This window comes from Emiliania huxleyi, assembly GCF_000372725.1.
Source record: "Emiliania huxleyi CCMP1516 chromosome Unknown EMIHUscaffold_138, whole genome shotgun sequence".
Classification (NCBI taxonomy): Eukaryota; Haptophyta; order Isochrysidales; family Noelaerhabdaceae; genus Emiliania; species Emiliania huxleyi.
Genome location: NW_005201213.1, coordinates 54141 through 72472, shown reverse-complemented (window position 1 = coordinate 72472; position 18332 = coordinate 54141). Strand labels below are relative to the sequence as shown.

Genomic DNA, 18332 nt, shown 5'->3' with positions numbered 1-18332 from the left:
ATCCTGCCCCTAACCCTAACCCTGACCCTAACCCTAACCCTGACCCTAACCCTAACCCTGACCCTAATCCTGATCCTGACCCTAACCCTGATCCTGACCCTAACCCCTGACCCTGACCCTAACCCTAACCCTGACCCTAACCCTAACCCTAACCCTGACCCTAACCCTAACCCTGACCCTAACCCTGATCCTGACCCTGACCCTGACCCTGATCCTGCCCCTAACCCTAACCCTGACCCTAACCCTAACCCTGACCCTAACCCTAACCCTGACCCTAATCCTGATCCTGACCCTAACCCTGATCCTGACCCTAAACCCTGACCCTGACCCTAACCGGCAGCTCCCCGTCGGCGACTTTCTCATCGTGGCGCTGCCGATCGCCCTGCTTGCCGCCGCACCGGGAGCGGGCGGCGGCGGCGGCGCGGTCGAGCTCCCGCCTGCCGCGTGGAGCGAGGCGCTCTGCCTCGACACCGTGGTCGAGCGCAAGGCTACGTCCGACTTCATCGCCACGCTACGCGACGGGCGGCACTACCACTCCCAAAAGGCGCGGAGATATGGGGAGATATGGGGAGATATGGGGAGATATGGGGAGATAGGGCACTACCACTCCCAAAAGGCGATGATATGGGGAGATATGGGGGGAGATATGGGGAGATATGGGGAGATATGGGGAGATAGGGCACTACCACTCCCAAAAGGCGCGGCTCCGCCGCTGCGGCCTGCCGCGCGCCGTCTACCTCGTCGAGGGCTCAGTCGAGCGGTGGCAGCACGCCGCGGAGCGGCGGAGGATGCGGCTTGAGCTCGCAAAGATCGAGGTAGTCGACGGGCTGCTCACCCACCGCACGCGCGGCACGGCCGACACGATGGCCTTCCTCGCCACCGCCGTCCGCCGCCTCGCGCACGCGTGCGCCGCGACGAGCGGCGCCGAGCTGCAGGCCGCCGGCGCGCTCTCCACCTTTGGCGCCTTTTGCGCGCGCACCTGCCCGGCCCGCTCCTCGAGCGCAGAGTTCGCGTGCATGCTGCTCTCGCTCGACGGCATGACGGCGCCCAAGATCGAGCGGCTCGTCCGCAGCTACCCGACCGCCAGGGCCGTCGGCGAGGCCCTCGACGCCCACGTCGCGCGCTGCCGCGACTCGGGCCTGCCCGCCGGCTCGCGCGAGGAGGGCTGGCTCTTTGCCGACCTGCTCGAGCCCGGCCACTCGCGCAAGGCGCTGAGCACGAAGCTCTCCACGTTCTTCGGCGCATGGCAGTACGCGGACGGGGCCGAGCCCACGAGAGCGACGGCCCTCGCGTGGCCGCGCCCGGGCTGAGTTCGTACCTCCTCGGATGCGACTCGGAAGACCGCGACGCACGCACGTTGCGTCAACCTGCCCATCCCCGCTAAGCCACGTCTGCACCACGCCTGCCTTACCGTCCTCCGCCGCTGTCTCGATCTTTTACGGTTCGGCGCCGTGTTGTGACGCTGTTGATGGGTGTCCGCGCCAGCGTGTTGTTTAACGATCTTCCGCACTCAACACTGGGCACGGAAATGATAAAATCCACACACGCACCACACTCCACACCCACGACCCACGCGCCACGGCTTCGGCTACCACAGGTGGAGACTGGAGTCGCACTCGCAGTCGGCGCCGCGGCGCGGGGACCGCGAGCGACGACCGCCGAGCTTTAGGTCGCCGACATCCAGCCGGAGCTGCGAGTCCACACGGAGCTCGGAGGCCTTTAGGGCGAATTCACTGGGACAGTCTCTGCGCAGAGACTACCTCATTTGCTGCTCCCCCTGTGAAGGGGGGTTTGTGAGACCTTCTTTCTGGTTTGTGTGGGAAGCCAAGGGAGGTTTTTGGCTTCCCACACGTCACATTTAGTGGTCGAATCGGTGTAACGCGCCCCAGAACAAATCGGGTTTTGCCTTGAAAGCGATTTCCCACCGATGCAACTGCCAAACGAAAAATCGTTCACCAAACAAGCGAGCGCTAGTGAACGCCCAGGGAACCGATGTGCCTTACAGTATTTTTATACAATACTCAGGTCCCGCTAGCAAGTCACATGACCACAGGGTAAGGGGGGAGGGAGAGCAAACAACTGGGAAGTTCACAGCTGAGCTTACCCAGAGAACGCCGTTCTCACCCACAAGCGAGCGCTAGTGAACGCCCAGGGAACCAATATGCCATCCCCAACCGCCCGAGCGCCCGAGGAGGGCGCTCGGAGGCCGGAGGCATGAGAAAGCCGACATGCGCGGGGCGCACGAGCGGCGGAGCGAGAGCAGGATCGCGTATGGAGTGTGTGCGTGTGTGTGTGTGTGTGTGTGTGTGTGTGTGTGTGTGTGTGTGTGTGTGTGTGTGTGTGTGTGTGTGTACCCCCTTCCGCACCGCAACGAGCTCCTTCCACGTGATGTGGAAGGGGAGCTCGTCCGGCGACCAGAAGCCGTGGGCCGGCGCGTGGCGCTGCGCGAGGTCGACGGCCGCCCCCCAGCCGAGGTCGGAGGCGTCGGTGTGGAGCAGCCGAGTCTCCGCCGGCCGCCAGATGGCTCGGCCGACGTGCTTCGAGCCGCGCAGCTCCGCCCACCAGCCTAGATCGGCCAGAGACTGCCGACCCAATCGCACGCCGTCCCGCGAGCGCCAGCCTCGGCGCGTCGCCAGGTCGTCGTGCAGCGCCCGGAGCATGAAGCGGCCGAGCGGGACCGCCAAGTAGCTCGACTGCGCCAAGCCCGCGAAGGCGGCCAGCCGCCGCGGTGGCACGAGCCGTCGCTCCCTGGTGGCGAGGCAGATCAGCGAGCGTGCCTCCGCCGCCAGCTGCGTCTCGCGCCTCGGCGTGAGGAGGAAGAGGCCGCGCGTCGAGTCGACGGCATGCCCAAGGTGACGACCACGCTCCGGATGCGCCGAGCCTAACCTCGGTCGACGCTTGGGTGATCTCGAGTGGGGCGCGTCGGCCGTCGCGGCGCTCTCCGCGTTGGATGCCTGCTGCCGTGCCTCGCGCGCAGCCATAGCCTGGCGACTCGCCTCGCTAGGCTCGCTCGGAGCGGTGAGCAAGTGCACGTGCTGCCGCAAGCGCACAATCTCCAGCCGGAGCGAGCTCTTGGTGACACGCGGGTCGTGCAGCACGGTAGATGCATACCGCCTCATCGCCCCCTGGAGAAGAGAGGCCGAGCGGCGCTGCAGCATGAAGACCCGCCGCATCGAACGGGTCCGCTGCACCGCCTGCAAGCGGATGCTTGCTGCGCGGGCGCGGCGCAGCTCGCGCCGCGCCGCCCAGCGCCGGCTGGCAGTCTGGAGCTCGAGAGCCGCGCCCCGAGCCCGTGCGTAGGCGGTGACACCCAGCCAGCTGCGCGCCGAGGCCTCAATCTTGAGGGCACACGCGCTCCAGATGCGCAACAGCTTACGTGCGCGCAAGCCGCGGCAGGCGGCCTGCATGCAAACGCAGGCTGCCCGCGCATTCTGCAGCTGGACCACGGCCCGTCGGCGCCGGAGCGAGCTCGCGATCCGAGTCGAGCTGTCGATGACGTGCCCCGTCTTGGCAATGCCGAGACGGGCCTCCAGCACCTGATTGCGCTGGTTTGCCGCGGCAGCCTCAGTCCGTGCCTTCGCCACCTCCTGCTGCATGCGCGCCATCTGCGCTTTGATCTCGCGCATGGGTGTCGAGTTGGAGGGCAAGTCGCGAAGTACTCGACGCGTGCCGCCGCCGCCGCCACCGTCGACAATGCCTGCTGCGGTGGTCAGCCACTCCGGCGTCTGGGGAGCGGACTCCCGTTCCGCCATCTGGGGCGCCAAATAAGCGACGCCGCGGATGCTCCGGGAGGGCGAGCGGCCGAGAGGTGTTCAAATTTGCGTGATTTCTTTTTACGATTGTTTTGGCTAAGAGCGCGCCGGCGCCCTGGCGCACCATTGGCCGGGCACTTTGCCGCTCTGCGCGCATCAAGGGAAAATGGCACGCGGATCTGGGGGGGTGGGTGGGAGAGAGAGAGAGTTTGTTTTGGGGGTTGGCGTTTCGACCAGATACTGCGGTGGCTGCTGCGCCCCGCGCGCGGCTGGCGCTGCTTGCTAGCTTGCAATGCATGGGACTCTTCGAGCATGTCTTCGGGTGGGACTCTGAGTGAAATCCTCTGTTCGTTCTATTTGGTCCCTATCGTAAATAAATAAATAAAACGGACACCTCTACTGTGAGATGGGTAAAAAGGAACAGGCCCCCGCCCTTGCGATCTAGACTGGAGACAGAACCCACCCGTACACAGGAGAGATGGGACTGCGTCCCGCCCCCGCTTGCCCTGACTGCACAGGATAGCGTGCCCCAATTGGCGACACATAGCGGGGGACACTGCGCAAGGAGGGGGTGCGACGGCTTTCTTTTGTCCTCTCGAGGGAATGTTCTCTCGGCGCCCATGGCCTTCTGAGGTTTCGTACTAATGACGTCCTTCTTGGCACTTCGGGCGTCGGTTGTGCGTATCTGTTGTGTCTAATTCCCCCGGTAATGTGTTACGGGTATCGGTCGCTGATTTGAACGCTACCTCTGACCATCATCTACTCTGCTTACTTCGGCCGTCGGCCGCTCGGTGGTCGAGTGGCTTCCGGATCGAATTGGCAGGTTGACCCTTATAATTTTTCACACACCTGAGCGGGCCCAATTTTGCTCTAGGTGCCTCCTACGATTCGATCCAGCGTTCTCAGGCAGTCGCCTGGTGCGTTGTTCGTTTTCGTCACGGGAGCGAGAGAGATTTTAGAAAACCAACAAGAAATCACGACTCTCATAGTGATTCTTGGCTTTTGTTGGGGCCGACATTCGGGACATGATTCGCATTCGGGAGCGACGCGCGATCGATCGGCGATGCGCTCGCATTCGAGAAAACAAATTTTTCTTTCGAATCGTGCTGTGCGACCCGAGTCTAAATTCTTCTTTGTGTAGTGCGCGTGTGAGTGAGTGAGTGCGCGTGTGCGCTCTCTCACACGACACGCTGGAATCACACGTGGACCGCCCTGTCCCGCAGTGCGGACACGTCGTGCGCGCGCGGCGGCGGTGTGCGCTGCATTGGTGTGGTGTGGTGTGTGTGTGTATGTCGGTCACGGAACGCTCGCGCCCACTGCCACTCAAACGCTACTACCCGGGTCCTGCTTCAATGACTACTCGCCCTCCCGCTGCCCGCCTTGCTTCCTACTCGTCCGAATCGCTGTCCTCTCCGTTGCTGCTGTCCTCTCCGTCAAAGGAAGCAGGCGTGGGCGGCCGGCTCGCCCACATCTCGATCTTCTTGGGCTCGAGCTGGCGCTCCCGGTCGCCGTGACCTAGCTGGCCATAGTCGCCACCGCCCCAGCTCCAGACAGATCCGTCGGAGGTGATGGCGAGGTTGTGATCGGGTCCAGCCGACACAGCGATGACGCGCTGGCCAGCCGAGGCCGCGACCAGCTTCGGCAGCGACTGGGTCTGGTGGTCGCCGTGGCCCAACCGGCCGTCTTCTCCATCGCCCCAAGTCCAGACGGCCCCGTCAGCGGTCATGGCGAGGTCGTGGAAGGATCCAGCAGACACAGCGACGACGCGCTGGGCAGCCAAGGCCGCGACCTTCTTTGGCAGCAGCTGGCGCTGCTGGTTGTCGTGGCCCAGCTGGCCATGGCCTCCAAAGCCCCAGCTCCAGACACTGCCGACAGCGGTGAGGGCGAGGTTGTGGTACGCTGCAGCCGACACAGCGACGACGCGCTGGCCAGCAAAGGCCTCGAGCTTCTTTGGCAGCAGCTGGCGCTGCTGGTTGTCGTGGCCCAGCTGGCCATGGCCTCCCCAGCCCCAGCTCCAAACGGCGCCGTCGGCGGTGATGGCGAGGCTGTGGTACTCTCCAGCCGACACGGCGACGACGCGCCGGCCACCAAAGGCCTCGATCTTCTTTGGCAGCAGCTGGCTCTGCTCGTCGCCGTGGCCCAACCGGCCTGAGCTTCCCCAGCCCCAGCTCCAAACAGCGCCGTCTGCGGTGAGGGCGAGGCTGTGGCCGCCTCCAGCCGACACAGCGACGACGCGCTGGCCAGCCAACGCCTCGACCTTCGTCGGCTGCCGCTGGTGCTGCTCGTCGCCGTGGCCCAGGCGGCCAAAGGATCCCTCACCCCAGCTCCAGACAGCTCCGTCGGCGGTGAGGGCGAGGCTGTGGTATCCTCCCGCCGACACGCTCACGGCGCGCTCGCCGCCCAGCGTCGATGGGAGGCGGGTCGGCGTGTTGAGCCGCAGCACGCCCTCGCCGTGGCCGAGCAGCCCTGGCGTCCATACGACTCCCTTGCCGCATGACGAGAGCCGCCCCTCGCCGTCGACGAAGACGCTGTGCCGTTCGCCTGCCGCCACCCTCGCCGGCGGGTTGGCCTCGCGCAGCAAGGCAGCAACGCAAAGCCACCGCACGGCGCAGCTCTCGCCCTCTGGCTGCGCCGGCAGCTCCAAGCCGCGCTCTTGCGCCCACAAGCGGATGCCCGCCTCCGCGAGCGAGGCGTGGAAGAGGATCGAGACGGCCGCGACGCGAGCGATGTCGGCGGGGCTGTCGCAGCGAGAGAGGGCCCGCTCGACGAGCTCCGTGGGGAGGTCGAGAAGGTGGGCGGGCGGCGGCGTGTCTGAGGAGGCGGACATACTGTGCCGCACGAAGTCTGTGCAGCTGTGAACAGCAGCTCCTGAGCACGGCGCCGCAGGCGCCTGTTGATAGGTCCAGGTGATAGCCCTGGATAGGCAATGCATACGCCTCACTGGGCCTTAGATCGCCCGACCGCGTCCCGGTGCTCTGTGGTCGGATTTGTGACGCCGCCGCACCGCGCCGCGGCCGGGGCCCTCCGGAGCACAGCAAAACTACGAGCATGGTATGTACGGGCCCGTAACGAGCCCCGTTACCATGCTCGTAGTGTACGGGCCCGTAACGAGCCCCCGTTACCATGCTCGTAGTTTTGCTGTGAGGGAGGCCGAGGATGGCCGTGACGGACCGGGACGAGCTCTGGGAGGTTCAGTGTCAATGTATATATTGTAGAGACTAACCATATGCACAATATCTCTCAGTCTAGCTAAGCCAGGGGAGGCGATGCCGGGGCCGTACAGCAGCTTGATGGTGCTTCGCCGGCGTGCGTCCCGGAGCGGTGCCGGACGGGGGACCAGGGGAGGAAAACGGAGATCAACGCCGACGCCGCTCTGATTCGACTTTTTACTTCAAACAAAGACAGTCGCACGCGCCACAGCGCGGCGCGTGCGACTGTCAGGAGCGGATCCGTCAGTTAGTCGTGTTCACGCCGGGATCGTCATCTCCGCAAGCTGCACAGACTTTCGTACGGCACAGTAGTACAATGAAAGAAAACCTCTCGCGACAACGCGGAAAAACCCGCTTTTTCTGTTTTGCACGACGATGGCACTAACGGTGTTCTCTTTGCCCGCCACCAGAAGTCATTCTTGGCTCGCTTCTCTCGAGGTCTCGCGAGTGAGTATTCTTGATACGAAACCACGACGACACATTGGCTGCCGGGGTGTGCCGAGGGGGGGCTGGGTGGGCGGTAAGCCGTCATTGCCCGGCGCTGCTTGCAGCGCTCTGGGTGGTAGTGGCGGCGCTCCAAGAGTTGGTGCTCTTGGGAAGAGGTTCCTCCTTTCCGCTCCCCCCCCGCAAGGCGCGAGACACACACGACACACACCAGTCGACTCGCATGTCGCATCGTTGCCTCCATCCACACCTGGCTCCAACGTGGACACGCCCATAGCTGGGGACACTACTAGGTCACGCATGGCATCAGAAGTTTTGTCTCTGGGCCCCGAAAGGCATCTCTAGCAGCGTCGTTACGCATGCGAGAAGAAGAAGTACGGTTCCGACTCCGGCTTCGGCCGGTAGTCGACAAGCTGCCGAGCCCAAATCACTCTGTGTCACACATTTCTTGTTGGCTTCTAAAAATCTCTCTCTCGCAGTCGACTACCGGCCGGAGCCGGAGTCTCTCTCTCTCTCTCTCTCGCATGCGCCCTCCCACACACACACACACACACACACACACACACACTCGAGGTCTCGCGACCTGCGCTTTCCCTTAAGCGGTAAAATTCTTCTTTGCCTAGGGGCCAGGCACTCGACAACCGTTCGCGGGGGGGGGGGGGGGGATCGAGGTGCCCTTCTCGGCAGGACGCGTCTCTTTGCGCAGCAACCGTCGGCCGCCGCTTTTTAGCTGGACGGCGGTACGCTGCGCCGTCGCTCTGTCGTGCACGCTCTCGTGCCTCGTTGTTGTGACCCACCCTGTCCCACCCGTGTGTGATCAGTGTCTACGGAGGGAGTGTCTTCGGCTCACGCCAGGGCGCTCGTTGCTCCTCCGTCTCTTTGTATCTTCCATACTGCATTTATCAGAAGACGCTGTGTCGTGTGTCGTGTGGGGTGAGCCACCACCAGTCCCAGTGGCAGCGCTCTTTTCGGGAGAGAGGGAGCGAGAGAGAGCGAGAGATTATGTCTTTTCGTCGTGGGTCCCCCCCCCCTCGCATTCTGAAATCCTGGCCCCGTCCGGGGGAGCCGAACCAGTTTGCTGCGCGCCTTGTGCGGCGAACGTGCCTTCGGCACGACGCGCCGATGCGCGTGAGCCGGGCGCGAGTCGTCGTCCTCGTGTGCGTGAGCAACGTCACCGTCGCGACTGTGAGCACGGTGCTCTACTATCGCGAACTCTTCATCTTGGCCGCCGCGCCGCAGTTCACAATGCAGATCAACGCCGCTATCCAGTGCACCATCAGCGGCGCTGGCCTCGTCTGCCTCGACCTGAGCGGCCTCGCCCCGCGGCGGAGGCAAGCCCCGGTCCGGATGAGGGTGTGGCTGGGGCTGGCCGCTCTCTTTGTGCTGCAAAACACCCTCGAGATCAGCGCCATCGACGGCCTCGGCCCTGACAATGGCAGCCTGACCACCGTGATTCAGCAGGCGGTCATCCCCATCACGCTCCTCATCTCGGCATCGCTGCTCGGAAAGAGCTACGGCAGGCTGCACTGGATTGCCGCCGCCGCGGTGACCGCTGGCGTCGTCGCCTCGCAGAGATTTGGCGGGCCGATCACCACCAGCTTGCAGTGGGGATGGGCGTGGGCGCTGCTGGTGTCGAGAGTGCCGGCAGCGGCCGCCAACGTGCTTTCGGAGGCCGTCCTGGCGCCACCGGGACCTACCCCACGCGCCTGGCCTCAGCTGCGGTCGGTGCTGCGAGCTACATTCTGGACGGGCCTCTTCGCGCTCCCGCTCAACCTGCCCTCGAATCTGGCTGTGTCGGCGCTGCGCGGCCTGCCGCCGCTGCACGCCGTGCGTGACGACTACTCCGCCGGTGCGCTGTGCCTGCTGCGCGAGACTGGCTGCAGCGGCGCAGCGGCGGCGGTGCTCGCCTTTGCTGTCCCAGGCGCCCCGCCGCCACCAAGCCCGAATGCCGCCTCCCTCCCCCGTCCGTGCCTGTCCCTCTCGCGCCACGCCGCCCGGCGCGCGGCGCAGGGACCCTCTTCGCCGCCTTCGAGTTTGCAACCGTGCAGCAGGCGGGCGCGGCGGTGTACTTTCTCCTCGCCGCGTTGCAGCTTCCGCTCGTGGCGGCGGCGCTGTCCGCGCCCGCCCTGATGGGCCATCTCGCCAGCACCTTTCACCCGTCGCTCCTGTGGGGCCTTCCGTTGACCGTCTCCGGGATCACGCTCTGGGCGTTTGCGGAGCAGCGGCGGGAGGCCGCAGCGCACGGGCAGGCCTCAGCCGCTGCGCGCGAGGGCGAGGGCGAGGGCGATGCACCGCGCCTGGCCCCGCGGGTGACGTCGGCCCTGCTGAGCCGGGGCGCGGGTGAGGACCCGGCGCTCGAGAGCACGTGAGCCTATGTCGAGACGAGTATACCAGGGTAGTCAGAGTACGCAGTAGAGCGATGTGTATGAGAAGGTCGAAGGGCCGGATGCGGAAATGCCGGGGCACTGAGGCGAGTGAGGTATCACCATGCGTAACGCGTACCCCTCCTGTGAAAAGCTGTTTATTCTCCCGCCCCCCTCATCCCACCCACTAGCACCCCCCCCTCGTTGCCTCGAGACCTCCCCCCCCCCCGCCCCCCCTCCGCCCTCCCCTGTAACCCCTGTGTGGCTGTGCCCTGACGTCGCACACCGGCCACACCGACGACCGACCTCTCCGATATGGCGCGCTGCGCCTCGTCTCCGCGAGCGCGTCCCCCATCTGCAACAATCTAGTTTAGTTTACTGTTTAGTCGTTTGCTTATCAGATCGTACCGCAAAAAGAATTCGACGAAAACAACTCTCTCACGGACGGTTGGAGCACAGGCAAAAAATAATGGTCTACCTGTGTAGTGCCAGTGCGAGCCAGTCCCGTGCCCAGTGTTGTGCAAAAAAGAACATAGACACCCAGAAGCGGAGTTTTAAAAAGAAAGCACACGCACCGCGGACAGCTCAGTCTGGCTGAAACGAAAGCCCCCAACGCCGCAGCCTCCCCCTCGACCGTGCGGCCGGGGCGGAAGCTGAGGTTGGCGGACACCCAGAGGCGGCCGTCGTCCACGTCGACGACCACGCCCTCCGTGGTGAAATACGTCTCTATGGTATACGCGTCGCTCCAGGCAGGAGCGGAGAGTAAGGAAGGGCACACACAATACGCAAACGATAGCGAGACGACGCACAACCACAGAAACGTGTCCTCAACCCCCCATATGAGCACCTCAAACGACAAACCCTGCGTACTATACGTCAAAAGACACCCTCACGGCTAGGAGCCCGAACCCTCGGTCCAAATGTTGGCGTGCTGCTTGCACCTGCCCACGCTTGCGTGGAATTATCCCACGGCTGCGCAGATCACGGCTGCGCAGGTGGGCAGGCTGCAGCTGCGCGCGCGACCTCAGCTGATGAGGGCAGCTGATGAGGGCGATGCGCCAGCGACAACGCCTGCGACCCAGGTTGTTCGACGCGACTTAGGAGCCTACGTCGGCCTCACCTCAATCGTCGCTCTTGTCCCAGCGGTCGACTGGGCTGGACTGGGCCCCGAAACCTCCAATGTAGCGCGACTGCTCTACTTCTCTGCCGTCGCGCTCGGCTCGGTGTACCTCGGCGTCAAACGGCAAGACCTCGGTGAGTCGTCGCCCATCTCGTCTCGCTCCGCCGCGCTGGCGCCTCTCTTTGCGAGCGCCGTCCTCGGAGGGCTGTACGCGATCCTCAAGTTCACCGAGCTCGACCCGGGTGCCGTCTACCGCCTCGCGGCGTGCCTCTTTGCCCTGCTCGCCACGTCCGACCTGCTGCAGCCGCTCCTCGGCCTCGCCGTCGCGGGTGGAAGATAGATGATGACGGCTCGCTGGAGCGACACGCAGACACACGAACACCAGACAATCAGTGCCTCCCCTCCGCAGTGTCTCGGCAGCGTCTCGGCGGCATCTCGGCAGCATCGCGGAAGCGTCTCGGCAGCGTCTCGGCAGCGTCTGCCCTTGTCCGAGGCGCTGCCGGACTGCGTCTCTCCCAGGCGAGCTCTTCCGCCCGGCTGACGACGAGCTGGGCGAGGAGCGCGAGGCGGCGGTGATGAATGCGGGTGCCGCGCCCGCGTCGACCGCCTCGCTCGCCGCGACACGGAAGAGTTGGACATGTACATGTGTCCCCAGGTGCCGCGCCCGCGTTTGCCGTCTCGCTCGCCGTCGTGGCGGCCTACCTGCAGGGGCCGCTCTCAACGGGCGGGCCGCTGTCTCTCCCCGCCTTCGCGGCGCTCAACGACAGCCTCGGCTTCGGCATCGTCATGACCTCGCTCGGTGTGATTGCGCTCGAGTCGTTCGCAGCGGCGGCGGCGTTGCTGCTCGGCCTTGCTCGCCGGCCGAGCTCGAAGGGGCGTGAGACAAGGGGCGGACCGCGCACCGCTCGTGGCCGGTAGGCGCCTGACTCTCTCTCTCTCTCTCTCTCTCTCTCTCTCTCTCTCTCCCTCCCTCTCTCTCTCTCTCTCTCTCTCTCTCTCTCTCTCTCTCTCTCTCTCCTCCCTCGCCCTCCCCTCTCTTGGCGCGCGCCAGGCGGCGGCCGAATGCGTCCCACTCCCCGCGAATCGCGCACCGCAGGCCTCTTCTGCTACGACGCCTTCTTCGTCTTCAAGTCTGACGTCATGTTGACCGTGGCGACGCAGATCGAGGCTCCGGCCAAGTTCCTTTGGGCGGCCGTCGGCGCAGGCGGCGCGACTCCTGACAGAGGCGATGTCACCAGCAGGTATGGCACAGGAGGCTATACCCCTCGGGTCCATGCGCTTTAGGCGCCGACGCTGGAGGCCGCTACCCCTTCTCGGTGTTGGGCTTGGGCGACGTGGTGGTGCCAGGCAGCCTCCACCCCACCCACCCCACCGCCATGCCTACCCCCTGCATCTCTGCCCCCTCCTGCGCTGCCGTCGCCATCTCGTCAGCAGAGAGAATGGCTCGCCAACCTCCCCCCTCCTCACATTCATCGCTGGTGCCAGGCGCGTTCGTCGGCCTGCTCCGCGAGCTCGACAAGGAGCAGGCGCGGGCGGCAAGCGTGACTCCTCCCCCCTTCCGGCGGCGCTGTGTCGGTGTAGACACACGACGCGAACACTGCCGCAGACGAGCACTGCCAACTCCTCGCAACTAGGGGCGCGCGGGCGGCGGCAGCGAGGAGGAGGCGAGGGAGGCGAGCTACTTCCAGGTCGGACTCGGCGCGTACGCCGCCGGCTTGCTCAGCACCTTCGCCGCAAACTACCTGACGAAGAGCGGCCAGCCTGCGCTCGTGTACATCGTGCCCTCGCTGCTGCTCAGCGCCGTCGCTACGGCAGCCTCGCGTGGCGAGCTGCCCAGCCTGCTCGAGTTCGAGAGCCCGCGCGCGGCCGCCGCCAAGGCCTCGAGGGACGCGTGGCGGGAGGAGAAGAAGAGGGAGCGGGAGGAGAAGAGGCGCACGTGAGCCGATTTGCGATTAAGCAGCCGCGCGAGAACGCGAGAACCGACGAACCCAACACTGCAACTCCCCAATGGCGATGGGGCACACAAGAGACTCAAGTACGGCTTTATTAGAGAGAGAGAGTCAGGACTCAAGAGCCCTTTTTGGGGAGCGCGCGCATTAAATGGCCGCGAGAAAACGCACTTGGCTGGACATGGACCAGAAGGAGAGCACAGTGGGGCAGTGTGAGACTGAGAGCAGTCAGCAGGGGAGGCCGACAGCCCGATCGGATAACATCGCGTCGGCGGGCTACCGCCAACGCAAGTGCTGCCGCGCCTCGCTCTCCTGCTTCGCGCCGCGCCGCGCCTTCTCCGCCCTATCTCCCATGCGCCGCTTCGTGATCCCAACCAAGCCTCTCCCACCGCCACCCTTACCGCCACCGCCCTTGCCGCCGCCTCTGCTGCCCACACCCTTGCCGCCGCCTCTGCTGCCGCCGCCCTTTCCGCCGCCGCCCTTTCCGCCGCCGCCCTTGCCACCGCCGCCCTTGCCACCGCCGCCGCTTCCCTGGCCGCTGCCCCACGCGCCGCGAGCCCCCCCACTCCCTCTGCCTTTTCCGCGCCCCGGGGGGAAGCCGCTGCCCGCACCCGCCGCTCCCCAGGCCGAGGGCGGGGGGCCGGGTGCGTTGGGCGCCGCCGCCGCGGCGAAGAGGCGCGTCCAGCGGTCGACGCCGTCCTGCGGGACGCGTCGTGGACACGTCACGGCCGCGTCCGCAAGGCGGCGCGCCCACATCTCCCCACACCTCGCGCGTGGTCGGTGAGAGGTCGCACTCCGCGCGCGTGGCGAGCAAGTGTCTAGAGAGTGCAAGTGCTCAGCAAGTGCGGCCAGCAAGTGCTCAGCAAGTGCTCAGAGGGCAAGTGCGGCCAGCAAGTGCTCAGAAGGTGTCCAGCAAGTGCGGCCTAAGTGCGGCTGGCAAGTGCGGCTGGCAAGTGCTCAGAAGGTGTCCAGCAAGTGCCGCATGTAATCTACAACTATGTCACGAAAGCTCCTTGGTGGTGTCTGTGTCCGGACTAAGTGCGGGTGGCAAGTGCGGCTGGCCAGTGTCGCACGTGCCTTTGGGCATCCGTTTGCGTCGTGGCCGGACCGGCCGCAGTTGAAGCACGAGACGCGTTGCGGCCGCTCGCCGCGACCCTGCGGCGAGGGCGCGGGCGGGGTGGGGCGGTGGCGAGGTCGGGGCGCGGGTGGGGTGGGGCGGTGGCGAGGTCGGGCGGATGCGCAACGCCTTCGCACTCACACGTGAGAGCGGCACTTCACACACACGCATCGCAGCCAGGGTGTCTGGGAGCGTCTCGCGGGGACGTCTCTCGGAATCGTCTCACCTCGGAAGAGCAGTCGGTGTGCCCCAGCTCGCCGCAGACGAGGCAGCGCACCCGCGCCAGGTCCGGCGGCGCCCGCCACGGACAATCGCGCTTGACGTGGCCAAGACGGCCGCAGCAGCCGCAAACGGCCTAGAGCCGCCGCCGCCGTGGACGCGTCATGGACGGGCCCGCGGAGCGCCGTCTTGCCGCTCCAGGCTGCAGCAGTGGGCCGGTTTGCGACCCGACGGGCAGTCGGCGTACTGGTGGCCGACGCCGAGGCAGGCGATGCAGATGGCGCGAGGGCACTCCGCCTATCGACGCTTCAAGACTGTGGCGCGGGCTGCGGTCCTCACCGCCAGCCCGCCACGCCGGCCCCACCGCCGTGTGGCTCGTGTCGCCGCAGAGGTAGCAGCAGAAGCGGACGCGGACGTCCTTGCGCCGGCCGCCTTCGCCCAAGAGGCCGCCAGTGCTCTGCCGTCGCGGCGTGGCGCCAGCGCTGTGCCTGCGTGTCGCCGCTTCCGGCTCTGGCTGCGGAGCGTCAAGCTCCCACCCGATGGCCTCGTCCTCGCTGGCGCGCTCGTGCTCGAGGCTCGAGCCGGGAAGCACGGCCCACATCGGCGGGAGGTGGCCGCCGCGGCACGCAGCCTCTCGACCAGCTCGACCAGCACGCAGCGCTCGCTTGTGATTCCTTCCTTCCTCCCGTGGTGTAGAGCTCTACCTGTGGTAGTGCCAGTGTGCGCGCCAGTCCCGTGCCAGGTGTCGTGGCCGGTGTGGGTGTGGGTAGGAATTTTGTTGGGAGTGTGAATACCCCACTCGTGTATATAGAGAGATGTCCCTGTTGAGTACTGTCCGATAGTCGAGATGCCTTGTTCCAGAGGGATGTGTCCTGGACGGCGTCTCGTCGTGGTCCTTCAGGACGATAGCTTTGTCTCCTTTCAGGACGATGGTGATCTTGGTGTGATCGCTCCTGTACGCCTCGGTACAGACCCTCGCTCCGTGTACAGCTCACAGCTCACTACATGGTTCCTCCGGCGAGATCGCGGAGCGAGGAGATCGACGGCAACTCGGCCGTCGTGAGTGCTGGTGCGGTCGCTGCGGTGCGACCACACAGCTTCCCGGCTAGCGCTCGATACGGTAGCCAGCACCATGGACACCTGCGGGGTGTTGTGGTGGCGGGCAGGGCCAGAGCCCCTGCACAAAGTCTTCTCGGCACCTCGGCCGGAAGCCTGCTCGGCACCTGGGAGCTTACGTCCCACGTACTACGCACACGCACGACGGATTTGACTGAGAAGTGGCGGCCAGCAAGGGTTACGCCTCACGTATTACGCATACGTCTGACGCATCCGCCCCACCTAACCCCTAACCCCTAACCCCTAACCCCTAACCCCTAACCCCTAACCCCTAACCCCTAACCCCTAACCCCTAACCCCTAACCCCTAACCCCTAACCCCTAACCCCTAACCCCTAACCCCCTAACCCCCTAACCCCCTAACCCCCCCCAACCCTAACCCCTAACCCTAACTTCGCGCTGCCGCTAGGGAGCTGCCATAAATTGGCGCTGTGCCGCTAGGGCTGCCATAAGCTGGCTAGGATTGTATGTGCGCTGGTAACAACAGACTCGGGCATAGCCCTCGACAGCCACCCCCTAACCCCCCCACCCCCCCCCTTTATGTGCGCGCACTGGCGCTGCCGCTAGGGCTGCCATAAGTTGGCGCTGCCGCTAGGGCTGCTGCATAATCATGAGCCTGTCTCCAAACACCTCTCCGACGCGCTCGACTATAGTCCAAATTGGACGATGGACTATATGTCGGGTTGGCGGCCATTTGCTCAGGCGTCAGAATGCTGAGCTCGTACACTGGCAGCTCCGCAGAGGTTGAGGACGGCGGCAGCGGCGGCGCAGAGAGATCGCGGGCGAGCGTGTCCATGCCCGCCTCCCTGCGGGCGTAGAAGAGCGCCGCCTCCTCGGCGGTGGCGAAGTAGCCGAGATTGACCATCTTGCCTCCAACCCTCACATTCAGCTGGTACTTCTGGCTGCCTTTCTGCTTCGGGCGGTAGCAGACGCCTTTGTAGCCGGTGTTGCTGCTGCTACTGGCGGTGAGGGTGAGGCCCTCCCTCTCCGCCTGCCGTATCGCCTCGGCGCCAGCGGGAGTGGGAGCGGGGCGGGGCTGCAGCAGCTTGGCGGCGTCGGCGCGGCCGTACTCTGACTGAGCGTAGGCGGTGGCCGCCTCTTCGGCGGTGTCGAAGTAGCCGAGGCGGACATGCTGGCCGCCAGCCTTCACCTTCGCCTGGAACTTCATTTTGCTGCGGTCGTAGGCCACGTTCTTGTAGCCAGTCGTGCTGTTCTTGGCGACGGCTGGGATCAGCATAACGCCCTCTGACGACGCGGTCCGAGGCGTTGTAAAATTCTCTTTTCTGAGTGAGATGGCCGCCCAGCGCCTGGAGTGCCCCGTCTGCCTGGAGGTGCAGGACGGGCAGCAGCACCAGTGCCGGGAGGGCCACGTCTTCTGCGCCTCCTGCGACTCCAACCTGCGAGCCCCGCGCCGCTGCCCCGAGTGCCGCATGGCTCTCGGACCGCTGAGCCAGGCAATTCGATCCCGAAGCCACGAAGAGCAGATCGCGGCGCTGCCGGCGGCGTGTTCGCACTGCGGGCTGGCGACGACGCGCGGTGAAGTCGCCGCACACGAGCAAGACTGCCCGCAGCGGCCGCGAGCGTGTTCCGCGGCGGAGGCTGGCTGCGCGTGGTCAGGGCTGCTGGCAGACAAGGCAGCGCACGAGGCGACGTGCCCCTTCGCCGTGTGCCAGCGCATGATGGCGCCGCTGCAGGCTCAGGTTGCGCCGCTGCGAGCCCAGGTGGCGGCGCAAGGCGCTGAGAACGAGCGGCTGCAAGCCCAGTTGGCAGCGCAGGGCGCGGAGAACTCACAACTGCGGTTGCGCGTGGCGGCGCTCGAGGCTGGCGAGGGCGGCGAGGAGGGAGGACGGCGGGTGCGGCAGCGCGTGGGCGCCGCGCCCCATGACGCGCCGCCGAGCGATGCGGCGGTGCAGGCGATGGCCGTTGCGGCGGCGGCGGCGACGCTGCGCGTGCACGCGTCGGTCAGCCGCGTCGCTGCTGCGGCGTGCAAGCGTTTGGCTATTCTGTGCATTGAGGTGCAGAACAGGCAACTTGCGGCGGGCGCAGACGCAGTCGAGGCAATAGTGGCGGCGATGCAGGCTCATCCGCAGGAGGCGGAAGTGCAACAGCAAGGGTGGGCGGCGCTGGCCAACGTGTGCTGCGGCACCGACGCCGCGGGGCTCGCACGCAAGCAGCGCGCAGCAGAGGCGGGCGCGATCGAGGCGGTTGCGGCGGCGATGCGCGCTCACCCGCAGGAGGCGGAGGTGCAGCATTATGGCTGTTTGGCGCTGCGCAACGTGTGCTCCGGCACCGACGGCGCAGGGCGCGCACGCAGCCAGCGCGCAGCAGCCGCGGGCGCGATCGAGGCAATAGTGGCGGCGCTGCAGGCTCACCCGCAGGAGGCGGGGGTGCAACAGCAAGGCTGCGGGGCGCTGGCTAAGGTTTGCTTCGGCACCGACGCCGCAGGGCGCGCACGCAGCCAGCGCGCAGCAGCCGCGGGCGCGATCGAGGCGGCTGCGGCGGCGCTGCAGGCTCACCCGCAGGAGGCGGAGGTGCAAGAGTATGGCTGCTGGGCGCTGGTCAACGTGTGCTACGGCACCGACGTCGCAGGGGGCGCACGCAGCCAGCGCGCAGTCGACGCGGGCGCGATCGAAGCAATAGTGGCAGCGCTGCAGGCTCACCCGCAGGTGGAGGGGGTGCAGAAGCAAGGCTGCGCGGCGCTGGCCAACGTGTGCTCCGGCACCGACGCCGCGGGGCTCGCACGCAAGCAGCGCGCAGCAGGCGCGGGCGCGATCGAGGCGATCGTGGCGGCGCTGCAGGCTTACCCGCAGGTGGCGGAAGTGCAGAAGCAAGGCTGCGGGGCGCTGGCCATCGTGTGCTCTGGCACCGACGCCGCGGGGCTCGCACGCAAGCAGCGCGCAGCAGCCGCGGGCGCGATCGAGGCGGCTGCGGCGGCGCTGCAGGCCCACCCGCAGGTGGCGGCCGTGCAGGCGCAAGGACAGCGCTTGCGCGATCTGCTTGCCTGAGAGGGCCGTGACTCTCTCTCAAAGCCGTTGTAGTCGAGA

General features: G+C 66.1%; 5 protein-coding genes across 5 annotated transcripts in view; 3 read left to right on the top strand and 2 right to left on the bottom strand.

Annotated features, from left to right (window-relative positions):
- Positions 1–1310, top strand: part of EMIHUDRAFT_227263 (hypothetical protein) — a gene marked incomplete at both ends in the record, with an annotated part of 2590 nt that extends 1280 nt beyond the window's left edge. Inside the window, one exon of the mRNA XM_005788114.1 lies at positions 699–1310. Within this exon, the coding sequence (XP_005788171.1) occupies positions 699–1310 (612 nt within the window). The remainder of the gene's footprint in view (positions 1–698) is intronic.
- Positions 1311–10688: 9378 nt separating this feature from the next.
- Positions 10689–12871, top strand: EMIHUDRAFT_467353 (hypothetical protein; the record flags this gene model as incomplete). The annotated part of the gene is made up of 7 exons (XM_005788113.1): positions 10689–11217; positions 11408–11473; positions 11544–11687; positions 11985–12092; positions 12173–12235; positions 12374–12414; positions 12523–12871. 7 exons carry the CDS (start codon positions 10689–10691, stop codon positions 12826–12828), a joined length of 1257 nt encoding a protein of 418 aa, XP_005788170.1. The 3' UTR covers positions 12829–12871.
- Positions 12872–14091: 1220 nt separating this feature from the next.
- Positions 14092–14774, bottom strand: EMIHUDRAFT_227257 (hypothetical protein; the record flags this gene model as incomplete). The annotated part of the gene is made up of 3 exons (XM_005788112.1): positions 14092–14109; positions 14181–14309; positions 14466–14774. 3 exons carry the CDS (start codon positions 14772–14774, stop codon positions 14092–14094), a joined length of 456 nt encoding a protein of 151 aa, XP_005788169.1.
- Positions 14775–15826: 1052 nt separating this feature from the next.
- Positions 15827–16525, bottom strand: EMIHUDRAFT_227256 (hypothetical protein; the record flags this gene model as incomplete). Its single annotated transcript, XM_005788111.1, has 1 exon — positions 15827–16525. One exon carries the CDS (start codon positions 16523–16525, stop codon positions 15827–15829), a length of 699 nt encoding a protein of 232 aa, XP_005788168.1.
- A 55-nt stretch (positions 16526–16580) lies between these two features.
- Positions 16581–18293, top strand: EMIHUDRAFT_110659 (hypothetical protein; the record flags this gene model as incomplete). Its single annotated transcript, XM_005788110.1, has 1 exon — positions 16581–18293. The coding sequence occupies one exon, from the start codon at positions 16581–16583 to the stop codon at positions 18291–18293; it is 1713 nt and encodes a 570-aa protein (XP_005788167.1).
- Positions 18294–18332: the final 39 nt, after the last annotated feature.